Source organism: Arachis stenosperma, chromosome 10 (assembly GCF_014773155.1).
Source record: "Arachis stenosperma cultivar V10309 chromosome 10, arast.V10309.gnm1.PFL2, whole genome shotgun sequence".
NCBI classification, from domain to species: domain Eukaryota; kingdom Viridiplantae; phylum Streptophyta; class Magnoliopsida; order Fabales; family Fabaceae; genus Arachis; species Arachis stenosperma.
This window is the reverse complement of record NC_080386.1, coordinates 819,326-845,034: the sequence shown is the minus strand read 5'-3', so window position 1 is coordinate 845,034 and position 25,709 is coordinate 819,326. Positions and strand designations below refer to the sequence as shown.

At 29.7% G+C, this 25,709-nt stretch overlaps 3 protein-coding genes across 3 annotated transcripts; 2 read left to right on the top strand and 1 right to left on the bottom strand.

Moving 5' to 3' along the window:
- Nucleotides 1-3,100: 3,100 nt before the first annotated feature.
- Nucleotides 3,101-6,237, bottom strand: LOC130955469 (GDSL esterase/lipase At1g29670-like). Its single transcript, XM_057882319.1, has 4 exons — nucleotides 5,936-6,237; nucleotides 5,045-5,169; nucleotides 4,682-4,927; nucleotides 3,101-3,930 (listed from the first exon to the last, which is right to left on the bottom strand). The coding sequence occupies exons 1-4, from the start codon at nucleotides 6,174-6,176 to the stop codon at nucleotides 3,451-3,453; spliced, it is 1,092 nt and encodes a 363-aa protein (XP_057738302.1). The 5' UTR covers nucleotides 6,177-6,237; the 3' UTR covers nucleotides 3,101-3,450.
- Nucleotides 6,238-11,082: 4,845 nt separating this feature from the next.
- On the top strand, nucleotides 11,083-14,217 carry LOC130955467 (uncharacterized). Its single transcript, XM_057882317.1, has 10 exons — nucleotides 11,083-11,366; nucleotides 11,503-11,586; nucleotides 11,702-11,832; nucleotides 11,929-12,026; nucleotides 12,580-12,668; nucleotides 12,753-12,861; nucleotides 12,968-13,122; nucleotides 13,209-13,279; nucleotides 13,484-13,598; nucleotides 13,715-14,217. Exons 1-10 carry the CDS (start codon nucleotides 11,178-11,180, stop codon nucleotides 13,883-13,885), a joined length of 1,212 nt encoding a protein of 403 aa, XP_057738300.1. The 5' UTR covers nucleotides 11,083-11,177; the 3' UTR covers nucleotides 13,886-14,217.
- A 2,196-nt stretch (nucleotides 14,218-16,413) lies between these two features.
- Nucleotides 16,414-25,407, top strand: LOC130955355 (subtilisin-like protease SBT5.6). The gene is made up of 8 exons (XM_057882195.1): nucleotides 16,414-16,488; nucleotides 18,695-19,124; nucleotides 19,233-19,344; nucleotides 21,999-22,560; nucleotides 23,293-23,390; nucleotides 23,501-23,858; nucleotides 24,006-24,222; nucleotides 24,721-25,407. The coding sequence occupies exons 1-8, from the start codon at nucleotides 16,414-16,416 to the stop codon at nucleotides 25,266-25,268; spliced, it is 2,400 nt and encodes a 799-aa protein (XP_057738178.1). The 3' UTR covers nucleotides 25,269-25,407.
- Nucleotides 25,408-25,709: the final 302 nt, after the last annotated feature.

The following is a 25,709-nucleotide window of genomic DNA, read 5'->3' as shown; positions in this document are numbered from 1 at the left end:
TATTGACCGTCAAAAATAATTTGTTAGAAAAATTTGAGAATATATTTTTTGTGATACTTATTAAACGTCAAAAATACTATTTATTTTGACACTTATTGACCATAAAAAATTCTCAACAAAAATTTTTAACAAAGAATGAGATGAGATCTTGAAACTGAAGAATAAACTGAGATTTTGAAGATGAAGAATGAGTAATATGATCCTAAATTGAGAGCAGTGTGATGCTAAAATTGACTAAGCTCATCGAAGAAAAAGAATAATGGAGTAAGTTGAAAATAAATAAGTGTTAAAATTGAGGAGTAATTTTATACAATAAAATTATTCATAAAAAAATATAAAAAATTTGATATTTGTGATATTTGTAAAAAATATATATTAATTTTTACACTTAACTATGACCGCTAAAAAAATTATGTTAAAATAGCTCTCTTTTTTTGTAGCGAACGTGAGAAAAAAGTTACAAAGAAATTAAAATTTTGATTATTCAATAATAGCATGCAAAAACTAAATTATTGCAAAGTTCATACTTCATAGATGGGTAGCAGTGGGGTGGCAGTTTTGACTTTTCAGCACTGGATTGCAGGAATTAGTTAAATCATTTGTTTAATTTGCAAGATGTGTGTTATTTCAACAACAATAATGACAGACGTACGAAGACACATGCAGCAGGTTTGGCAAGTTATCACACTTTGATTAATTGATAATATTTGTGTGCGTGTGTATATATTTACTCGGTTCTTTGCGTTTTATGGTTCTAATATCTACATCTAGGGTTTTTTTTTTTTTTTTTCTATGCTCAAATTATAATTTGAATATCTATACATCTAGTTAGGAAGTGAATACTGAATAATACTTACTGTTTTTGCGTGGAGAATAGGCCTTTTTGTATACCTCGTTCACTTTTCAATGATCATTTGTATTTTTTAGATGCTACGAATTATACTCTGGACAAGGCAAAAGAAAAAAAATTGATATATACAAAAGACATTCTGATATTTAAGTTAATATTTAAAATTAAAAAATAGCTGAGATCATATACTTTCTTTTTTGTTTGCATTATTTTATAAGCTAAATATATCTTATAAGTTATAACTGTTTATATCGGTTATGATATTTGATATAATAATGAATATAAAGTTTTTTATCGGTTATGTATTAATTATATAGTAGTTTTGATATCCGAATTATATAACGACTATAATTGAATTATAAGGCTAAGTTGTTTATTTCTGATAACGTGATAAAATAAAACACTAAAAATAAGACATAAATAATAAAGATATAAAATTTAGTATTTTTTATTTTATTCGGTGATAAAATTAAATACATTATAAAAATTTAATTTATTCTTATTTTTTTTATTTAAAAAATTTAAAAAAAATATAATAATAAAAAGTATAATTATAAAAACTTAACAAAAATAATTAAAAAAATAAAAATTAAATTATATTTTTTGTTAATATTTTTATATTTTTTCAGTCAAAATAGATATAAAATATACTAAATCAGTATCTTTAAATATTATCATATTTTTATTCATGTCTTATTAATCAAATATGATTTTATATCTTTATATCTTGTTCCAACTCCCCATCCTTGTAAACAAATTACAGCCTAACAGAGGATTACTTCCATACTGAAAAAAGTATAATGTATGTTAAGTTAATAAATTAAAAATAGTTAACTCTCACCGCGTTGACATCTCAAAAATCTAGTTAAATTATTTTGTGTATAATTCTATCATCTTTCTTTCCCTCAATTTCTGCGATGAACTACTCGCTCAATCCTGATCTGATTTTCTCTTATTTTCTGGAAATATATTTGCACATTGAAATTAGCATTTGATCTTTAAATATTTAATTTATTTAGAATTGTTAATTTTAAAATTCTGATTTTTATTCACAACTAATAATGCAAAAAAAGGCAAATATATAATTACTTATTAAATTTAATTATTCTATCAACCTTTATAATTTTATTAAATTTATATTAAATCCTTTTTTATTTAAATTTTAACGTCACTTTTAATTTTATAATTAATTAAATTCTTTAATTTCTATATTGTTCCTCTATTTGTACGATAATCTAGTCAGAGAACAGCTCGTCTCAAAAGGTTATCTTTACCCCTAACGATTCTTGTTGCCAATCCCTTCATTAAGGGAAAAAAAAAAACTTAAACTATTATTATTACATCATTCAATACCGTTTCGGAAATTCTACACAAATTAAACCTTACATCATTAACCAAAGGGGAAAAAAACCTTTCATCCATGACCTATTGTTTTATATCACATTTTTCTTGTGTCAAAAGTATGCACTTGTATTGAAATTTTTGTACTCGAAAAATTTATGTCATATGATTCATTCGGTTTTCATTTTTTTATTAGGAAAAGTCTAGAAGGCCAGCAACTTTATTAAATTCTGGCCAGTATGTAACCAACAAAAGAAAAGTGAACCATTGGATGAAATCTCACACCAATCTCACACCATTAAAATCATCATTGATAGCTACTTGATGGCTACAAATCACAAAAATTATTAACCCCTAGCACTCCTCTTTTTATTAAATTGTATTCCAAGATTGATTCCCGCTCCATACTATTTGTGACAAAAGCTATATGTTCTCTAGTTGAATAATTGCTTTTTCTTATAAAGTATAGACCATAAATTTAGAATTTCAAACGAAATCCAAACAAGTGCCATGAAGTATGAACACACAAAAACATATTTGTAGTTTGGAAGCACGCCAAACATTCAGCAGCGAAAGCTACTATTCTTTAGTTGCTTTCTCCTGCAAACCATAATTAGTGATTTTCAAATGGAAATTAAATTTATTTTACAAATCTTCAGCTATAAGCTATGTACACTTTGTCTTATTGTATATATTAAAAAAAATTAAATTGTATTTTTTCAACTTCTTAAAAAAAATCAATTTAGTCAAAATGAGTGTATTATACCTCTTTAAAATTTAGGTATGGTGTAATAAATTATCTCTGAACTTCTCTAAATGTGCAACCGGATGTGGCCATCTTTGTTGAATGTGCATTTTTCATTTTTAACAAAGAAATTTGGTTAAATTGGGCCAACTCATAGAGCACAATAAGGTTGGATTAGTCTAGTGCTTAACTTACTAGTCCGCTTAAACAAGTGTCGAGAATTCGAATCCTGCCTTGTGCGCTTATCAAGTTGAGAGATACGTGCGAACCAAAAAATTCTCCCACTATAACATGATCCGGCACAAGAAGTTTCAATCAGTAAGCAAATAGTTTTACCAAAATTCATTACAAATTACACTTGTATCTGTGAACGCTACTTAGACATTATTATAAGTATAAATTACGGTATAGAAAAAGAGAAAATTTAAGAGGTGTTTCCTCCAGTATACATAAGGCATAATAATAATTAAAACTTGGGGAGAAATTGAAGAGAACATTGTAGAGGATGTGAATCTCAGAGAGAGGCTAAGCGATTGATATCAATAGGGTAAGCATCAGATGAAGATTGAGCACTGTAAGCCCTTCTACCAATGACTGTATTAGCAGCATCCGTTGGATGAAATGCATCCCAAAACACGTACTCCCTTCTGTTCCTGCATGCTGGTTGCAGGGGCAAACATGTAATTTGACCATTGTTCCTCCCTATCCCGCAACACCCTGCATTTGTAACTCTGAAACCATAGGAAGCAGGGTTGCTTATAATATCTTGAAAGACACCATAAGTGTTGATGTAGGTGAATCTTGCATCGGGTAGCTGATTGTTGAGTTGATCAACAAGGGATTTCAATCCATTGTTGAATATTTGGTTTGCTGAATTGATCTTTTCTACACATGTTGTACCATCTGGGCTATTTTGGGCCAATTCATTTGGGCTGCAACCTATCTGACCTACTCCAAAGAGCGCCATCTTCCTTGCTCCATAGTTATACAGAATCTTCAAAAAAGGAAACTTCTATTAGTTGCTTTGGTTTACAAGCATGACATATTAAAATAGAAATACAGAGATATAAAATTGTGTTGAACAGATATGGACAAATATATTATGAATTAGTAAATTTTGTGTCTATCATAACATAGAAACACTAATAAGAGATACAATTTTTTTATATTATTTTTGTTAATTTTTTATAATTAAATTTTTTTCAAAATTTTTAAATGAAAAATAGGTTTAATTACTCTGTTGGTCCATATAGTTTCGCGAAATTTTTAATTAGGTTCCTATGTTTTTTTTCCTTTTAATTGAGTCATTGTATCAAATTTTATTTTTAATCGAGTCCCAATATTTTTTTTCCCTTTTATTTGGATCCCAATATCAATTTATTTATTTTTTAATTGGGTTCCTATATAATTGAACCAATTACTGTTAAGAGGGACCTAATTGAAAAAAAAAATTAATGCAAGAAACCAATTAAAAAGAAAAAAAGTATAAGGACCTAATTGAAAATTTTGCGAAATTATAGAGATCGACAGAATAATTAAATCCAAAAAATAAAAATAAATTAAATTTTTATAATTTATTTTGGTTTATTATCAAATAAAATACAAAAATATTAATTTTTGTGTTTATATTTTTTGTATCTTATTCTTAATATCTTATCTCAGTATGTTTCCAGAACAAAATGTAGTTATATTGATGTATTATTTGCAAATAAAAGTGAATAAATGAAGGGGAAAAAGAGAGAGACCCTGAGTTGCTGAGTATATGCTTGAAGAAGATTATCGGCATATTGTTGTGGTGTGTATTCCCTGCTGGAGGAATATAATTGTGGCATGAAATAGTTGTTAAGGTAATCATTGCTTCCAAGTCCAATTGAGTAAATGCACTTGCTCAAGTAATTTGCAGCTTGGTTCTCATCTCCTAATATATTTACAAGTTGGCCTACCGTCTTTTGGTAATTTTGCACTTGCCCACTGAAACTAATTCGGTCTCCCTATAAAAAGTTAACAAATTTTACACAAAACAACATAATTATTTTGCATGCCCAAAAATAGAAATAGAAAAACCTTCTAACATTTTTGAAGAAATGAAATTAAATTAAAAATAGTACCAATTGCCTTCCAGTTTCTTCTCTGATTCCAGCAGCTGCTGATGCATAATTGACTCCTTTGAGTATTTCTTGTCCACTGGCGCTTGAAAACGGAGGTATGTAACCATCAAACCCCAAAAGCTCAGCTGTTAATTAAATTAATAAATTCCAACATAAATTAGTTAGAGAAATTTCATGTATTTACTAAATCACCCCACCAAAAAAAATTTGTACATACGTATATCATCAATAACTAAGGTGACAAAACTGACAAGGGCATGTGTGGGCATGTTTTAGTAGAATTTTTAATTTTTTATGCTGGTGCACTTTAAATTCTTCTACCGATCAAAGGACTACTATCTTATACTGCATATTAATGGCATACCTAACAAGCCCATGTGATTGGAATTCAATTTAAGTAAGGGTAGGCAAAGACCTTTTAATATGGTGCCAACATATATATGCATAAATAAAAAATGAACGCATGCATGCATGAAAAAAACAATAACTCAAATTTAATGATTGAAAAACCGGCCCTAGATTGAAAGTTGATAAATTTATGGTGAAAACTCAACTGAAGTCGACTTCACGTGAAATTGATATCTGAAAGCCGTTAGATAACGTGAAGTCCACTTCATCTGAGTTTGCACCTAAATTTATTTTAAGGTAATTAATTATCCATGTAATAAATTATTAAAAGATGTCAAATCTTAGACGGTTGACTATAGATAGATATTATTATTATTGTGATTAGTTAATAAAGATGATTATGACAACGATAGATGACGTTAACAAGCAAGGTCATGCATGTGAAAACCAGTTAAAGCAGGTTATAAAAGGTATGTGATTTTAATTAAGTACATGATATTCATGCAATTTAGATGAGTTAGAAGTTAGAATAAGCAAACTCACTAATGACATCAACAGTGGTTTTGCCATTGGAGAACCTTCCAGTTGGGCCACCAAAGTCAATCCCATAAGGCAGGTAATTGGCTTTAGCCAAAGAGTTAAGATTGTTGTTGTTGCCATTGTCCACCAATGAGTCCCCAAATATGAAGTAGCATGGTACCTGTGGTGCACTTTCAACTACTTCACTACTACTTAGAAGAACCGCCACCAGCAATGTTGCAATCCACTTCATCATGAGCACCATTGAATTGAATGAAGCTAATAAGTCACCCTTGGCAAAGTGGAAGCTATGTTGTTTACTTTGTCGATGCTATGAAATGCTATGAAGTATTTGCCAAACGAGAACAACTATATATAGAAGTAGAAGAGTACCGAGTATGCTTTATTTTTTTTTATTTTTTTTTTACAACTTTTACAGTTGAGAGTGTTAGTTAGGAACATTAAATTCACGCGGACATAATGTGATGAAGAAATTGGAAGACAGGGCCAATCTTAGCAGTGTACCACTACCTCTTAATATTATATTATTCTTATCGAACTTTGCAATTATGGCAATTTTCGCATTATTAGTAGTAGTACCTTAAACATTCATTATATATTATGTATATATTTTATGATGCATAGTTACCTTAATTAGCGCTAGAAGGTGTGGTTAATTATTCCATTTAACCAATTAACTAAATTAATTAATAAGCACAAAATTAAAAGAAATGTTCACATTGGCTACTTCCTATATATCGTATTGTCGCTATCATATTAATTGGGCCCGTGCTGGTGTTCGTTACTCAATGGAACCAAACTATATCTCTGGTAAAATCATATGTATGGTTTATAAACGGGTAAAATATTAATAAATGAAAATCATTCGGATAAAGACGTATAAAACGTCTTTTTTAAAGATATTTTTTAGTAATTAAAATTTAGTACATATAATCGATTAAATTGTGTTATTTTTGTTAAAATTATGCTAGATAAATTGATTTGAGCGAAAAATGGTGAATCAAATTTTGAATTGGTCTAAATTAATATTATTTTTTATAAAAAATAACTACCATACCCTTATTATAAAAAATAATTAAAATACTCATATTATATAATATATATATATATATATATATTAATTCTGAAAATTCTAAATCTAAACCCTATAACAATAAAAAAAATAAAAGACTAGAATTTAGAATTCTCAAAATTAATATATATAATAGAAATATTTTAATCATTTTTTATAATAGGGTATTGTAATAATTTTTTATAAAAAATAATATTAATTTAGACCAATTTAATATTTGATTCACTATTTTTTCGGTCAAATCAATTTGTCTAGCTTAATTTTGATGAAAATAACACGATTTAATCAGTTATATGTATTAAATTTTAATTACTAAAAAACATCTTTAAAAAAAGACGTTTTAGGCGTCTTTATTTAGGTGTGTTCCTAAATAAATAGTATTAGCTGGCTACAGGGAATGTTCAGTACAAAAAAGATATAATAACATGTATGAAATGATGACATCCAAAATTGGTTAATATGAATTACAGTAATCATGATTTCTCCTTATGAAAAAAGAAAATATCTTTGTCTGAAAATAGTATGCATCGTCGCCTACGCCTAATAAGGGTGATTTAATTTTATTTGGTTGCACCATACCAATGTTTGTTATTATCTCAAGTTGCATTATTCAACATTCAGTAGATTTAAATTAGGTAAGAATATTGGTGGCTCTGGATTAGTTAATATTATTGATTCACAACAAACTATTATGATCAGCATATCGGTCACGCACATGGTTAGATATAGCATTTGAATGAAACAAATTATTATATAAACATAGATAGGGTAGGGCTGCTATAGATAAAACGTCAATGGAGACAACTGTAACAAAATACAAGACTAGGGAGTGATGTGTGGATTAATTTGCACATATATATCTACAAATTAAAATGGATGATATGCCTCAATTTATCAAAAAAAATTATATATCTTGTGTCTTAAAGGTATATATTAATATTATAAATTAAATTTTTTTTATTATAAATACAAAAAAATAAAAAATTTAATATATTTATTTTATATTTATTAAATAAAAAATATTAATTTTTTTAAATTGATCATCTATTTTTAAGATATATATTAGCAAAACTCTTATCAAAATTAAATAACATCCGGAGTAAATGAAAAGTTTTTGTATTTTATAAAGGGAGTCACTCACATAAAGACGTTTAAAACGTTTTATTAAAGATATTTTTTAATAATTAAAATTTAACATATATAATTGATTAAACTGTATTATTTTTATCAAAATTAGGTTATATAAATTAATTTGACCCAAAAGTTGGTAAATCAAATCTTGAACTATTCTAAATTAATATTATTTTTTTTAGAAAATAACTACAATACCCTTATTATAAAAAATAATTAAAATATTTCTATTATATATATTAATTTTAGTAATTCTAAATTATAGCCCTTTATTTATCGTACAATTAGAATTTAGAGTTTTTAATATATATATATATATATATATATATATATATATATATATATATATAATAGGAGTATTTTAATTATTTTTTATAATAAAAATATTGCAGTTATTTTTTATAAAAAATAATGTTAATTTAGACTTAGTTTAAAATTTAATTCACTATTTTTTCAGTCAAATTAATTTGTTTAGTCTAATTTTTAATAAAAATAATATAATTAAATCAATTATATGTGTTAAATTTTAATTACTAAAAAAACTTCTTAAAAAAAAAAAGACGTTTTAGTGTTTTAAACGTTGAGCAGCTCCCTTCAATAAAACCATAACCTTAGCTTGTATATCTCATTCTATCTCCTTTTAATTTGTTATGATGGAACTTTGACCCATTCAACAATTAACCATGCAACTCAATAGACAATAATAATGAGTGTGCTTTTCCAAAGGGAATTAATGAGAGATGTTGAATTGAATGAAGGAGAAGGAGAGCAGTGTTTATGGCTTCATTTAGTCAACAGATCATAAATGGTGGTGGGTATAGAGAGAGTAGAGAGGAGTATGTAATGGTTTTAGTTAGAGAGAGATCTCAGATATAGCTGTTAGGCCGTGTAAAGTGAAGTGCAAGCAAAAATTGCAGACTCCATTAATCCTTAATTAGCAGCTTAACCTCTGCTTGCATTTTCTGTGTCGGCGTTACCCTTTCTCCATTCGCTCGCCATCAACATCCCCTTATGCCTTTGGGGCCAAACTTATTTCTTATTATAACACTATTTATAACTTAACTTTTTATAGGTGGCAAAATTATATATATATGCTAATTAAAAAAAAATTGCTGAAATTCAGATCCAGTCAAGTTTAAATACATACAATTGATAATTGATAATAGTTAGATGAAAATTTAATTAAATCATTCAACTATTTTTAATTATTAACTTTATGTAAAGTTGACTGCATCTGAATTTTTACGAAAAAAATTTCATTTATACTTTTTTTTTTTTTACTTTGCATTAGCTTTGTTCTCCTTTAGTTCTTGCTTTTCATTGATCTATGTAGTTACAACTTACAAATATAAATGAACGAGTAACTATGCAAATTAAACATTTGGAGAATCAAGGCGCCATGCATTTGTTGTTGAGGCACCATGATCACATGCACATGGGTCGTCGTCTTAATAATATGTGCTGTCTCCTACTCAAATAGCACCGTGTTTGGATATGGTCAAATCACTATTACGCAGCTTTTTTTATCATTATATATTCAATCGACTTCTTTTCCCCCATTTTTCTATTGCATAATGCTCAAACGATCTATTACAATTCTTAAGTAAGAAACAAACTTCTCATTGATATATACTCCATGCATGATGCATATATATGGTGAAAAAGGTGTAATAACGGTGTATTTGGTTAATGGATTTGAAAACATGATTCCTAATAAAAACCATACCAAAAAAATCAAGGTTATTATTGTTTGGCCACGTTCCAATTTCTTTACTCCTTAATTAATATGCTTCGAGCCAAGTCAGCCTAATCTCTGCTGCCTTGCAAGTTGTGGTTGACATTTTCTTTGTCGGTGTTACACTACTTGTTGCATTGGGTTGCCATCAACATCTATCCCCTTATTATCCCACCAATTCAACAAGAGGGAGTTGGGTAAAAACTTATTTCTTATTCCGTTTATGAGAGCAAATCATTCAAGATGTGCTCGAAAAATTAAGTACGGACAAAAATAAAAGATATAAATAAAATAAACTTTTATTAAGGAAATAAATTTGTCTGACCAAATTATGCCGGTGATCTTTAACATTTACTGATTTTATTATTTTATATTCAAAATTTACTATGTTGATTTTTAGATTTTTTTGGTATTAAACCAACGAAATATTATCATATTATACACAAAATTAAATGACTTCATTTTGATTTGGAGAATAAAGCAGATAATAGTATAATATGATTTATATTTTATACATATATATATATATATATATATATATATATATATATATATATATATATATATATATTTGTTTTATTTAACCATCAAGATGAAATGACGTGGTGTAACCCTGTATTTAGCATAATAAAGATAATTAGTTTAATATTTTATTTGCTAATTTATTATTAGAAAGAGTTTATAGATTAATATAATGGTCAGAATTAGATTTTATGGATTAATATAGAGTGAATATTTCACTCGATTTCTGACAATTATTTCAAAAGAACTACGAGGTTCTAAAAATAAAAATATCCAATCCAATTTTTGATATTTTTTTTAGAATTGATTAATTCCTATGTAAAAAAATATAACATTGATTTTTTTTTTATATAAGAACTAATTAGTCCCATAAAAATAAATTTCAAAAATTGGGTTGAATTTTTTTTAAAACCTCATTGTCTTTCGAAATAATTCTCAAAGCGTTTAAAATTTTTTTCTATTAATATAATAAATTTTGAATTTAAAATGTTAAGATGATAACCCGGTACAGTATCTCAGGTAATCATCTTCTGATCTATACGCTTCTTGTTTCAGCGTTGACTAGATTTGGGCCTTAGCTTCATGGGACTTGGGTTTTCAACAAAGAGAACTGCAAGCCCATTCTATCTTGTCAACTACAAGTTGTTTATTCAGAAATTTTATTATCCGGTTTAATCTGGTTGAATCCGGTTCATTCATTGGATAACCTGACTGGTTTGAATGTTTGATATTCAGAGCTTTGCCTAAAACCCTACTCCTGAACCTTCGTTCTCAAGCAGACTACTATGGACGTTGACGCCATTGGAGACCATGCCGAGAAGCTCAAGTCCCTTCGAATTGACGAATACGAAGATGACGACGACGACGATGACGAAGAAGAAGAAGAAGCTGTCACGCTTGGTTTCGTTGAGAACCCCCAAAATGAATGGTCTCTTAAGCGCCAATTTTTCCCCAGCAAAGCTGGCGGAGTACCGGTACTCCCACTATGCTTCTGTGTTCATCCCTCTTATTCAATGAAACTAAAACCTGGCTGTTATATAAAAAAAAAATGGAAAGTTTCAATTTTTTATGGTGGTATGTTCATTTTGTGAACTGTGAATATTGGTGTAGGCTTGGCTTGATCCTGTGGATATACCATCAGGAAGGTCATCAATTTGTGACATTTGTGGCGAACCTTTACAATTCCTGCTTCAGGTATCATTCTATACTCTCCTAATAATGGCATAGTTTGTAATTTACACGGCATTCATTCAAAGATGTGATTGAAGTTTTAGCTGCTAAGGGATTAGTGGAATTCTTGAAATGATAGGTTTATGCACCTACTAAGAAGGAAAGTGCATTTCATCGGATGCTGTTTGTTTTCATGTGCCGTTCCATGAAATGTCTTCTCAGGGACCAGCATGAGCAGTGGAAACGCCATCCCGAGAAGCCATCTAGAAGGTTGGTAATGTCTGACGAGAAAGAAAGTTTTCTTCCATTTTTTTTGGGGGGGTTCTTTTGGCCAATCAATTCTGATTGTGTAATGATTTATTGAAGTGTGAAGGTTTTCCGTTGTCAGTTACCTCGCTTTAATCCTTTTTACTCAAGTGAACCGCCTAAGTATGATGGGAATTACAAACCTTCTGGCATTGGAGGTTGGTTTATCATCATTTTATTTTTTGGCTCTTTTCTTGGGTATCATACATATATAAATGTATTTGCTATTGCAATTTGATTCATTAATTCTAGTGTTTGTGTGATTTTGTATCTTGGGAAAATGGGTATTCATGATTATCCGTTGGTCTCTGCTTCTGTCTCTATGTGGTGTCTATTTTGTTCTTCAATTGCTAGTTTTCTTAGTTGTATCTGTTGATTTATGAATTTTTTAACCGGGATTGTTTCATCATGAAGAGTAGCATTCTAGAGTTATTGCATGAGTTATAGAGTTCATGTGTGTGTACATGCAATCCATCTTTTTGATCTTGTGACACTATGCTTTTGCTACATTTCAATCTCAAAATTTGATTCCCCCAACAAGTTGCTCTTACATTGTATCTTTATTGTTCTTATACTCTGCATTATTTCTACTATTGTTTTTGCTTTGTATATGACTAATATATGGCCTGCTTTTACATTAAGATTGCTGTATTAGTACTTCTATTGATTAGGCATATTTTATTAAAAGATAGGATTCTCTCTTTCTTTTAGCTACTCTTTGCAATTGGTGTGGAACATGGAAAGGAGATAAACTCTGCAGTAGTTGCAGACAAGTGCGGTACTGCTCTGAGAAACACCAGGTAGTTGGATTGATTAAATGTCTCATTTAGTCTCCTTTTCACAAATTTCATCCTATAAAATTCCTTCCCATTTTCAATTTGCAGGTAATGAGTTGGCGCTCAGGTCATAAAATTGTTTGCCAGCAGATGAAAGTTTCTTCACCTACTGGCGAATCGAATAAAACTGGAGCCACTTCATTGGAGTCTCATAAAGGTCACAGTTGTTTAAGACCTGTATATTTCATGAGTCACGTAGGTTAATCTAAAATTTAATACTTTCTAGCATTAATGTTCATTACATCTGATATCTTACCATACAGTTGGAAGCAAGAATGTGTGGCCTGAATTTGAAATCATCATTGAACACGAAAGTGAATATAACACAGACATTCCTGAGGATAACGCCTTATCTAATTCCTTGATCTCGAAGAACAAGATTGATGACACAATGAATTCACTTATGGATAGTTTTCAGGTACTATCTGCAGCTGTTTTCATCACTGAAATTATCTTGCTTATTGTTTAAGCATATCATTTGCTCACAATATTATTTGCAAACAGGGTGATGATGACAAAAAGAGTTGGGTTGACTTCCAAGAACGCATTGCCAAGGCCCCCGAACAAGTGTTGAGGTGATTATTATTTATTTAGAGTGCTTAACTGAGTTGAAGAACTTCTTTCAGCGTCTTTATGATGGCAGCTTATTTGCTAAAAATGTTCCAAAACCAGATTTTCTTGCCTAAGGGATAAACAAATTCAAAATAACCCAAGTAATTGAACTGATTTCAAGATATATTTCCATTCAATTGACTGATACAAACTTATGGTAACTACAGGTACTATAGGGATACAAATGCGAAGCCAATATGGCCTGTTTCGAGTGGTCGGCCATCCAATGCTGATATCCCTAAATGCAGTTATTGTGGTGGACCTAGGTGTCATGAATTTCAGGTAGTTAGTTATACGAGAAGTTTTTGCTCGAAAGATTCTTCATGGTTTTTCTATTGGTGTTGATGTTACTTTTAGAGTTTTAGTTAGTAAGCTGTTATTATTGTTGGTGGCGCCAGATTTTACCACAGCTGCTATATTACTTTGGAGTAGACAATGAAGCGGATTCTTTGGATTGGGCTTCAATTGTGGTGTATGCATGTGAAGCTTCTTGCGAAGCAGGTTTGCCTTACAAAAACGAGTATGCTTTTGTTCAACTTTTTTCACCTTCCCATAATACAATACACTGAAATTTTGACCTTTCCCCGAGGAATGATAGGGGCCAGCAACTTTTGTGATTTGTAGCTATCAATGATGATATAATGTTGTGAGATTAGTGTGAGATTTCATCCAATGGTTCACTTTTCTTTGCTGGTTACATGCTGGCCAGAATTTAATAAAGTTGCTGGCCCCCTAGAATTTTCCATTACCTTAGTCCTCAACTTTGAGGATCATGACTGGTTATGTGTAATTTATAGGTTTTTGTTGAAACTTTTCTCTTTCATTAGAAGTAGGCTATTTTTTGTACCTTTGTGTTGTTTTTGGAGTTCCTACTATGTATAATGTATTTTTCTTTTTTTTTTAGAGGTGTTTTTGTTCGTTATACATTAACTGTTTATTCAGTAAGGCATTGAAAGGGTCCATAACTCAATCAAAGTTCAAAACTAAATCAAAGGAAGAGAAGATGATGATATTGTTGAATAGAAGGTTCTTCATCTCTTGTTATTTGAACATAATTTTAAATTTTTTTTTTATGTACGAGAGTTTTAACATGATTACTGTTTTTAACCGGCCCACTTCAAACTTCTAGATATCATATCAAATTGAGTTTGATTTAGAATTTGAATTTATCGAATCCAATACAAAGTATAGCAAATTATATAATCCGAGACAAGGACACTCTAACTAATTCATTATATTGCTCATTCATGGGATGAAAGAATATATGTGAGGCCTATGCCATTTTACTATTTTAGAGGCACAATTTAATTGTGGTGGTGATTGGTGAATCTCAACACTCAAAATAGGGAGAAAATTCTGCCTCTGAAAGAGTTGCATTCAATTCTTTTACTATTTTTTTTCTCTTTTTGCAGCCCTTCGAATCTTATCAAAATGCAAATAGAAATAGTGCTAATTTGAAATAAGTTTGCAAAACAAAATAATCCAAACATTAAATAACATTAAGTAGAAAATCATACTAGCAATTGCATAGTTTCATGGTTGGAATCAATGAATGGATAATCACCATGCAAATTGGAGACTGTGGATAATCACCATTATCATCCACAAATCAAACCCCATAAATTTTATTCCTTTTTCACACTTATATTTATTTAGTTAGTAATCTATGAAATTGATTTTGCATATGTATATGGTATATCTAAATAGAAGTTTATCATTGTTCCGTTACAAAAGATAGACACAATTATTTTCGTTTAAGAAAGTCTTAATTGGATAACCTTATACTTTTACTATTAGTTTATAGACATATATTACCTAATTTAAAAAGATCTTATCATTCTAATTAGTTGCGGATAAAATTGAGTGTGGAGTAAGTTGGATAGAGTGTCATTTGAGACTCAATTCTATCTGGTCAACTCGTCATACAATTATATCCGTTCTTTTGAATGATTATTTATGTTGTTAATATAAAATGTAATTATTTTTACTAATGTAGTGTTACATAAATAGATATACGTGTAAAATTATTTTACACTGACAATACATCAAAATTAAATTTTATATTATATTATATAAAAAATGTGTTAAGGTTTTAAGGATGAGTGTCAAACTAAGAACTTTTTATTTATATAAAAAAATCTTTAACTACTAAGCCAAAATTTTTAATTAGATATTTAATATTTTTATGTATATAAAAATCAAATTTATTTAGTAATATATAAATACTAAATTACAATCTTAAAATCTCATTAGATTATTGAATATTGTATTTTTTTTAATCCACAAATAGAATTAGATACCTACAAATTTCTATATGTAAACTTAAAATTAACATATTATAAATTCACAAATATAATTAAGATTAGATCTAAATCATATCTTAGCTTACTCGTTGCTGTTCCTACTCTCGACAAGCCTTAAAAAAGAAAATCCTTCTCTTCCCCACCATGAACTTCTCCAACCATTTTTATATCCCAAAGCTTATTCTACATATTAGAATTGAATATAATGCATCGTTTAATCCTAAAAATTAATTTAAGAAACGGAATTACTTAGCATTTTAGCTAGATTTTAGACTATATATTTTTTCAAGCATAATAGGACCCTAAGTCCTAAATCCTAATACCTTGCCAGAAAGAAAAAATATAAGAAAATAACTTTTCTACAAATTAACATAAGCCAATTTTATTATAATTTAAATTTTATTTATTATTTTAAAATTAAAATTTAAAATTCAAAAAAACTCTATCTATATTTATTTTAATTATATTTATAGTATACAATAAAAATAGTCTATAAAAAATTAATCCCTTTTCATTCATTTAAAAACTATCAAATCACTCCATCTACGAACCTGTCATCTCTACGCAGTTTTCGACACCACCGTCTATAACCACTGCCGCGTCTTTTGTCGCACTGCGTGGCCTCTTTCTTGCGTCTCGCCGTCGTCCTTCTTCGTTGGACATAGCAGCCTCTACTGCTGCGTGATCATAATCCCGACACATCTGCACCGTCGAACACCATCGCGGCCTCCATCCGACGCGACGCAGTCACTACCGGGTCCCCATTCGCGCCGCGCGATCAATAACTCCAATCCATGGCGACTCCTCCACTCGCGATGCGCGGCCTCCGTGACTTCCTCCTTGCAACGCGCCACCGCGAGTCTCCCATCGTTCACACAACGCCGTCCAAGACGTTGTTGCCAGCTACCATATGGCTCTTCTTCTCCTCCTCCTATTTAGTTTTTGAATAATTCTTTTAATTAGTTTTTTATGTTTCTTTTTCCTAAATTTATGATACTTCTTTCTATTAATTTTAGATGATTCTTTTTTTTATATTCTTTATGTTTTTTCGTAAAATTTGAATGATTTTTTATCTTATGTTTTAATAGTTTTGATTTTTTTTTTTTGGAAAGAAGAATTAGGGTTTGGATAATAAATGGTAAACGGTGAATGAAGAGGTAATTAATAAGGTGAAAACTCAGGTGAAGTCAATTTCACGTGAAGTTGATACTCGAAAGTCGTTAGATGATTTGACTGATTTGACTAAATTTTTATCCAACGACTCTCAGATATCAATTTCACGTGAATTCGACTTCACTTGAGTTTTCATCAATTAATAATCACTAATTTAGTATCTTTTAAAAAATAAAATATAAAGTGTAATTCAAAAACCCATGATGACTTTTTATTGGCAAGATTCAGGTTGGTTATTGCTTATTACCTATTAGAATTGTGTCTGAATTTCATATTAAAAAAAAAAAAAACAAGGTGACAACTTCCACATTGAATTGCGTGAATATAATTACTAAAATTTTCTTTAAAAAAATGTGTTTAGTTTCTTAGTAAGCACGTGATCAGGTTAATAGTGTTTGAGAATAAGGACACCGAAAAGCGACCAATAAGGACCAACTTTGTTTGCATCATCCAACATATAATTTGCCGTGACATTATTACTTTCACCTCTTTCATACAACAAACAAATATACATGTCAGATTGGACATTACTATTATGTAACCTTTTTTCCCACAGTAGTCTATATGCAATAAAATATTGAAAAATAATAAAGGCGTTAAGTTAGTTCTAAATCAATACTATAATTTGTTTTGAGCTACATATACATAAGTTGCGTATGGTACTTTTATATATAAGAGAATCTTGCTATATTCCTGCTAGAATAGGTGAATCCATATATATAGAAAATTATTTATTAATTCGTTGAAGAATAATATAGTATAATATCCATGAAAAGATACCATCATATCTCTCAAGTTAAAATCATTACCGAAAGAGAAGAAAGGCCTGTAAAAGAAGCATCAAGGTAACAGATTTTGTGATTTATAATTATTAATTAATTATTATTAGTATTTTTAATAATATGAGATTATATTTAATGGTATAGAGTTATTTATTTTTCTTTTAATAGTTAAGTATTAATTAAATTTTAATAAAAATATTGGCTCTAGAATTTTTCGGCCTATAATATATGATGAGAGCCACTTAGATAAAGATGTTTAAAACGTCTTTTTTTAAAGATATTTTTTAATAACTAAAATTTAACATATATAATCGATTAAATCATATTATTTTTATCAAAATTAGGCTAGACAAATTGATTTGCTTGAAAAAATAGTGAATCAAATTTTAAACTGGTCTAAATTAATATTATTTTTTATAAAAATTACTATAATACCCTATTATAAAAAATGACTAAAATACTTCTATTATATATATTAATTTTGAGAATTCTAAATTTTAGTCCTTTATTTCTCTATTGTAGGTTTAGAATTTAGAATTTTCAAAATTAATATATATATATATATATATAATAAGAGTATTTTAATCATTCTCTATAATAAGGGTATTGTAGTCATTTTTTATAAAAAAATAATATTAATTTAAATCAGTTCAAGATTTGATTCATCATTTTTTCGGTTATATCAATTTGTCTAACATAATTTTGAGAAAAATAACATAATTTAGTCAATTATATATATTAAATTTTAATTATTAAAAAACATATTTAAAAAAAATATTTTAGACGTCTTTATATAAGTGACTCCCATACGTGATACCTAAAGATGTTATCCCATTTAATAAGATAATATATAGCACCCATTACATACTATATCTATGTATATATATACACACATACACACTATTATTCCATATATCGTATGGTGGCACTTGTCTCAACAAAATGATCTTAATGAAGAACATCATTTTCACAACTTGTCTACTCCTCCTTCTTTCTGCCTTGGCCTCATGCACCAAATTGACCAACCAGGTCTTGTATAAATTTCATATTCTTCTTCTTCTTCTGCTGCTGCTGCTTCTTATTGATGTGTAATTATATATCTTAATTAAGTTGTTAACAGATTTACATAGTGGAGCTTGGAGGACTAGATGAAACACAAACACAAAGAGAGCTGCATCATGATGATGAAGAAATAGAGAATGTTCATCGTTCTTATTTGTCTTCAGTGAAAGAAAGTGAGGAGGAAGCAAAAGCTTCACTTCTTTACAGTTACAGGCACAGTATGAAGGGGTTTGCAGCATTGCTTAGCAGAGAAGAAGCAAAGGAGGTGTCAGAAATGGAGGGAGTGGTGCGTGTGCATAAGAGCAAGGGAATGATGTATTCATTGCATACAACAAGATCATGGGAGTTTGTTGGATTAGAAGGTCCTTTGAATCCTAATTGGGCTGATTATGAAGAATTATCTTCACATCAAAAGATAAAAAATGGACAAGATTTGTTATGCAGAGCTAACTATGGACAAAATCTCATTGTTGGAATGATTGATAGTGGTAATTATATATATTATTTTTCTGATAATGGTAGTAATTAAGTAAGTAATTTTTTTCTAGTGTGTTCATCATCAAGTACTTAGAAAATTAGTACCAATTATAATGCAGGGGTGTGGCTTGAATCAAAGAGCTTCAGTGATGAAGGAATGGAGCCTGTTCCACAAAAATGGAGAGGAATCTGTCAAAATGGAACTGCTTTCAACTCATCTCAGTGTAATAGGTGAATTATCTATACTTAATTATTGTTATTTTCTTTATCTTTTTCAACTTCTCTTACATACATACACTAATCCTTTCTACTTTCAATCCTTCTATGTGTGGCATATATATGATGTAGCTAGATAAGTCCAATTCTATTGCATGTGAATAGATTTGTTGTTACATTACATCACATTAAGATTTTATATATAAATATATTCTCTTCAAGAAATCCACAATTATATTTGAGTTGCTTTTTTTTTTGTCTTTTCTTTATGGGTACACTCCTATCTTATCTACTAGCAGAATTTAATTTGACCTTTTTTTGTTATAATAATAATAATAAGACAATTGTAAAAAAGTTTTTTCTAATGAACTTTAGAACCTTTGAATAGGGTTTCTTTTTTTTAGTTTTATTTTTTGGGGGGATCTTTTAGCTTTCTTGAGTTCAGTTTGAGGGAGGCAATTAGTAATTAAATTTATATACTAAAGAGTATTTGGCTTGAATATTACTAAAGCAAAAGTTTATTTCATTATATTATCTATGTAGAATAGTTTATGCTCATGTCATTTTCACCCTACATAAATAATTAAATCAGAGATCCCAAAGCTACTTAGTAGCTAGAGAAATAAAGTATATACGAAAATGTTTAGTAACTAAAGAAAATCAGCCAAAAACAGTCATAATTTGTCTTATTTAGTATTTATTAATTATTGCGACAATTAATTAATGCTAAATAAGATAAGTTCTGGTTATTTTTTTTGTCTACTGACAATTAATTAATGCTAAATAAGATAAGTTCTGACTATTTTTTTTGTCTACCTAGCATTACCCAATATATATAGTGTAGTGTTATATCCATTATCTTACTTGCTAAGGAAGATATATGTATATTCATGCATATTTAAAACTATTTTGCAGTGTTTTTTATAACTGATAACACAAAATATTCTTTTTTAAGAATTTTTTTTTACTTTAGAATCTAATATTCTTCTTTAAGATTTTTTTTTACTCTAGAATCTAATGATTGAGTACTATCAAGACAATAATCTTTGTTTTATTATAATATATCATATTTTCTTGGATTAATTAGAAACAAGGATAATGGGTTAAAGAAGGAATTTTTCATATCCATATATATGGGGGGTTAATAGTAGATTCTAATAAATAGTGTATCTTTGGAGCTTATTCCAATTCCTCATCTAGATGATATGATTTGATTTCAAAGCTTTTGTCCTTTTGACTTAATTTTTTTTTTGTATTCTTTTGTTTTTTTCCATCTTGTGAGTCTCAATCTATATATCTCTGGACTCAACTTTATGATTTTGTGAACGTCCTTTCTCTCGGCTTGTGTGATTAAATCTAATGGTCTTGAAATAGATAATAAATGTTGAAAGGAAAAATCGAAATGTTGCAATTAGTGGAATGGAATTCATGACTACTGAATGGTCAATGCATATCAAAACATCCAAACACACATGCAAGAGAGAGAGTGAACAAAAGGACAACATTTTAATCCTTCTTGGAATGATGATACACCTGTGAATGAAAAATATTTTGCTCTGACAAGTCATAGTTTTCTACTCTCGTGATGTTATTGAACCTAAGTACAAACCTATAAAAAAAATTAAAATAAATAAAGTAATAAGTAGAAATACTGTATGTATGTTAATATGTTACCAATAGGATAGATTAATAGAATGGAAAAGTAATATATATATAGATTATTCGGGTAAAATTATTTAATAATAGCTATATAAATATATAATTGAATTATTGCTACTATTATCATATATCTTGCTCAGTGCATTATTATACGTGGGACCCTTGACGTATATATATATATATATATATATATTCCTTTCTTCAAAAATGTTCCAATGAGTGGTACAAATAACGAATAAATAGCCAAATTAGTCTTTAAAAAATCACACATTTTTTAAATTAATTTTCGAAAGATTTTTTAATTAAATTTATCTTTTAAAAAAATTAAATTAGTCATGTTAGTTCTTACTACTTTTTTTATTAATAGTGTCAAAATTTGCTAATGTGATACGTTAAGTGATACCATAACACACGCCTAAAAATCTTAATTGACTATTAAGATAATAAATTTATAAAATTAGATCAAATTAAAACCTAATTGAGGAGAGAATTTGAGGCATTAGAATCCCTCAATTTGAATTTGATGTGATCTAATTTCATAAATTAATCATGTTAATAGTCAATTAGGACTACTAGGTATATATTGTGATGTTACTTAACGTATTACATCAACAAACTCTGTCGTCGTTAGCAATAAAAGTGACGTGAGGACTAATATCACTAATTTAAAATTTTTAAAGGACGAAATGACGAATTTGATTAAAAAAATCTTTTGAAAATCGATTTGAAGAACGAGTATTCTTTCAGGACTAATTTAACCATTTACTCTATAAATAATATATCAAAAATACTTTTGATGACGGAGTCTTTTTTTATATATATAAAATGTGTATAATAGAACCATTTCAGAAGCATTCACATATATACTCTTATTTAGTAGCACATAATAATGAGTGAATTAGTATAATAGAATCATTTCTCAAACAATATTACTTTTCTAATTTTCTTTAAAATGTGCAACTTAGATACAGAAATTGAATGATGCTATTTTTCTTTGTCCTGTAATGTAGAAAGATCATTGGAGCACGATATTACTTACAAGGTTATGAAAGTCAATATGGCCCTCTAAATGAAGAGGAAGACTACAAGTCAGCCCGTGACAAAGATGGGCATGGAACTCACACGGCCTCCATAGTCGCAGGCCGTGCGGTTCCAAGTGCCTCGGCCATTGGGGGTTTCGCCAACGGCACAGCCTCTGGCGGAGCCCCGATGGCCCGCATTGCCATATACAAAGCATGTTGGCCCATCAAAGGGCAATCAAAACATAAAGGCAATGTATGCATAGATATTGACCTTCTTAAGGCCATGGATGATGCCATTGGTGATGGAGTTGATGTCTTAAGCGCTTCCATTGGTTACAAAACACCAATTCCTTACAAGGATGATGTGATTGGTAGGGCAGCATTACATGCGACAAGGAAGAACATTGTGGTGGTTTGTAGTGCTGGGAATAATGGTCCTTTGCCTTCAAATTTGTCAAACATTGCACCATGGATCATCACTGTTGGTGCTAGTACTGTGGATCGTTCATTTGTTGCACCAATTATGCTACAAGGTGGCACAATTATTGAGGTAATAATAAGTTTAACTTCACTTTTCTTGTTAGTAGGGACGTAAGTTATCGAACCAAATCAAACCGAAATTTATAACAATTGAATAAAAACAGAAAAAATAGGTTTTTTTTGTTTTTTTTCGATGTAAACCGATCGGTTCGGTTCGGTTTTTGGTTGGTTTGACAAAAACCGAATCAAACCGCAGAAGTGGTTTAGTAATACATTGAAATGAAAAATTTTAAATTTAACAAATATGTTTGTTTTATGTTTAGTTGTTGGAATGAGTTGAAATTGTGTTGAATTTGAATGTAATGTAATATTATTTCAATTTATTAGTTGTTTTGAACATCATTTTACTAAGATTAATTTTCTATTAGTTAGGATTTAAAAATCCAAAAAACCGATCGAACCAAACTGTTTTTGATTCGTCGGTTCGGTTCGGTTGTTGCGCAGACAATAAACCAATTAGTTGGTATTATGTAAAAACTGAATAGATTGGTTCGATTAGTTTTTGGTTCAAAACCGAACCAAACCGAACCGATAACACCCCAACTTGTTAGTATGTACCTATAAGGGTTTGAAAATTGAAAAACTTAATCACATATATAAATATATAAGGGTAATGCATTCTACTTTTTTATTATTGACCAATACTCATAATCAAAGTAAAGATATTAAACATCACTCTCAATAAAGTACTCATTAGACACAATTATATTGCAGTGCTTATATATATCCATGTCAATATCAGGGTAGATCAATTACTCCAGTGCACATGCCAAACAGCTTCTACCCATTGGTGCTGGCAAGCCAAGTTGAACTTCCAGGCCTACCTACTAATGCTTCTGGGTATGTATAGTTTTCAATTTTGGTGTTGTATATATTGATTAGTATATGATATGGCAATAAATACATAGAGAAAGTAATTAAATACTAGATTTGTGTAATGATATATGCAGATTCTGTTTGGACAACAGCCTTGATCCTAAAAAGGTCAAGGGGAAAATAGTTGTGTGCATGCGAGGGGAAGGAGAAAACATAAGAAAGGGATTGGAAGTTGAAAGAGCTGGTGGTGTTGGTTTCATCCTAGGAAACAATGAACAACTTGGGAATACTCTATATTATGCCGCTTACTTCATTCCTTCTACTGTAGTGACCTATCAAAATGTCTTGAAACTCATTCAATACATCAATTCTTCTTCTAATCCAATGGCATATATTCTACCTGGAACAACTGTGTTGAATACCAGACCAGCACCCTTATTGGCCTCATTCTCTAGCAGGGGTCCAAATATAATTGACCCTCATATTCTCAAGGTGACCCTTTACTATATTTAATTTCATGCCATTTTTTTAATCTGTAGAGAGTAGCATACTAACATGTTACATTGAGTAGTATAGTTTCAAGTTCAAGTTTCAAAAGTTTGATGAGTAGTAACTGAGTGGGTTTGGAATATAATGCAGCCTGACATAGTAGCTCCAGGAGTAGACATATTAGCAGCATGGACTGCAGAAGATGGGCCCACAAAAGTGACAAATATAGATAAACGAGTTGTTAAGTACAACATCTTATCAGGAACTTCCATGGCTTGCCCTCATGTCTCTGCTGCTGCTATTCTTCTAAAAGCTATACACCCTACTTGGACCTCTGCTGCTATAAGGTCTGCTATCATCACCACAGGTAATATAACCACTTTTTAATTTAGATGTGGTTGGGGCCTGGGGAAATGGTGTAGGACGCAGTTATAGAGTGTATAGGTGCTTTACACAATTGTGATGTCAGGAACAAAAATCGAAGTTTTGAGAACACAAATCAAACCCTCCAATTTATGTTTTAAAATTAAAAAAAAATTTGGAGTACGATTTGTGTACTCCAAATTTTTTAATTTTTTAAACACAAATCGGAGGTCCGATTACCTTCGTCAAAATTTAAATTTTTTCTTCCATACTAATCGGACAGTCCGATTAGTAAGCTTAATTTTTTTTACAAAGAAATCGGATGATCCGATTTTTTCATCCCTTATTTCAGAAAAAAAATGTCCCACATACATTCTCCACAAAAAAAAATATATAACACACACATGCTTCTCATATCCAACATAATAATCCACTACCAACTAATTAATGGTTGATTAATTTAATTACCATGGTTAGCCTAATTTCAATTTGTACTATGCAGCTGGGACAACAGACAACACAGGAAATCCTTTAACTGACACAAATGGTGATCCTGCAACCCCATTTGCAATTGGTGCTGGACACTTCAACCCTGTAAAGGCAGCAGATCCTGGACTAGTTTATGATGCTTCTTACATGGACTACCTTCTCTATACTTGTAGCATTGGAGCGACTCAATACTTTCAAGTTACTTATAAATGCCCAAATTCAACATCATTGCCTGAACCAACAGATCTCAACCATCCATCTATACAAATCCACAGACTCAATGGAACTAAGAATATTAAGAGGACAGTCACCAATGTTGGTAAGAGCACCAGTATTTACACGTTTACTGCTAAGTCATCAGAGGAGTTTTCCATCACAGCAACTCCAAATATTCTTGCATTCAATCATGCTGGACAGAAAATTAGCTTCAATATTACAGTAACAGCAAAGATGGGTCAGATTCCAAACAAGGATGGCCCAGCTAGATACTACTTTGGATGGTATGCTTGGACTAACAAGAATCATGTTGTAAGAAGCCAAGTTGCAGTGTCTTTTACCTAATATTATTGCCTCTTGTTAATAATTTCAATTGATTTATTATTGGAGGAGCATGCATGATTCAGATAAGGTACAACTACTAGAAGCACAAGTTGATGGTATATAGTAGCTAGGATCAAGAAATATATAATATGTTAAGAATATGGGAAAGTAATGCTGTGGGTTATATTTCAGAAATTGTGTGTGCTATTATAGTTCATACAAGAGTAACACTATAAAGAGTTTAGGAAACGTTTCAGGTGTTCCAGTGTCTTTTTCTGAAAGTTCGGTACTCTAAATACAAATAAGTTGCAAGTCTAGCATTTAGAAAAAGAGGATGGAACACCAGAAACGCTTCCTATATTAAATTAGATAGCAAGCAGAGGTTAATTTTATTTTAATGGAAGTGAGATATATGATATACTTTAGTATTATAATCTTTTGTGTTTTTCTAAAATTGTGGAA

Coding starts and splice junctions, on each gene's coding strand:
- LOC130955467 (XM_057882317.1), top strand. CDS start 11,178: ATGGACGTTGACGCCATTGGAGACCATGCCGAGAAGCTCAAGTCCCTT. Junction 11,367..11,502: donor GCAAAGCTGGCGGAGTACCG/GTACTCCCACTA, acceptor ATATTGGTGTAG/GCTTGGCTTGATCCTGTGGA. Junction 13,280..13,483: donor GCCCCCGAACAAGTGTTGAG/GTGATTATTATT, acceptor TGGTAACTACAG/GTACTATAGGGATACAAATG.
- LOC130955355 (XM_057882195.1), top strand. CDS start 16,414: ATGGCGACTCCTCCACTCGCGATGCGCGGCCTCCGTGACTTCCTCCTT. Junction 23,859..24,005: donor TTGACCCTCATATTCTCAAG/GTGACCCTTTAC, acceptor AATATAATGCAG/CCTGACATAGTAGCTCCAGG. Junction 24,223..24,720: donor GTCTGCTATCATCACCACAG/GTAATATAACCA, acceptor TGTACTATGCAG/CTGGGACAACAGACAACACA.
- LOC130955469 (XM_057882319.1), bottom strand. CDS start 6,176: ATGGTGCTCATGATGAAGTGGATTGCAACATTGCTGGTGGCGGTTCTT. Junction 5,170..5,935: donor AACCACTGTTGATGTCATTA/GTGAGTTTGCTT, acceptor TTTAATTAACAG/CTGAGCTTTTGGGGTTTGAT. Junction 4,928..5,044: donor AAGAAACTGGAAGGCAATTG/GTACTATTTTTA, acceptor AACTTTTTATAG/GGAGACCGAATTAGTTTCAG.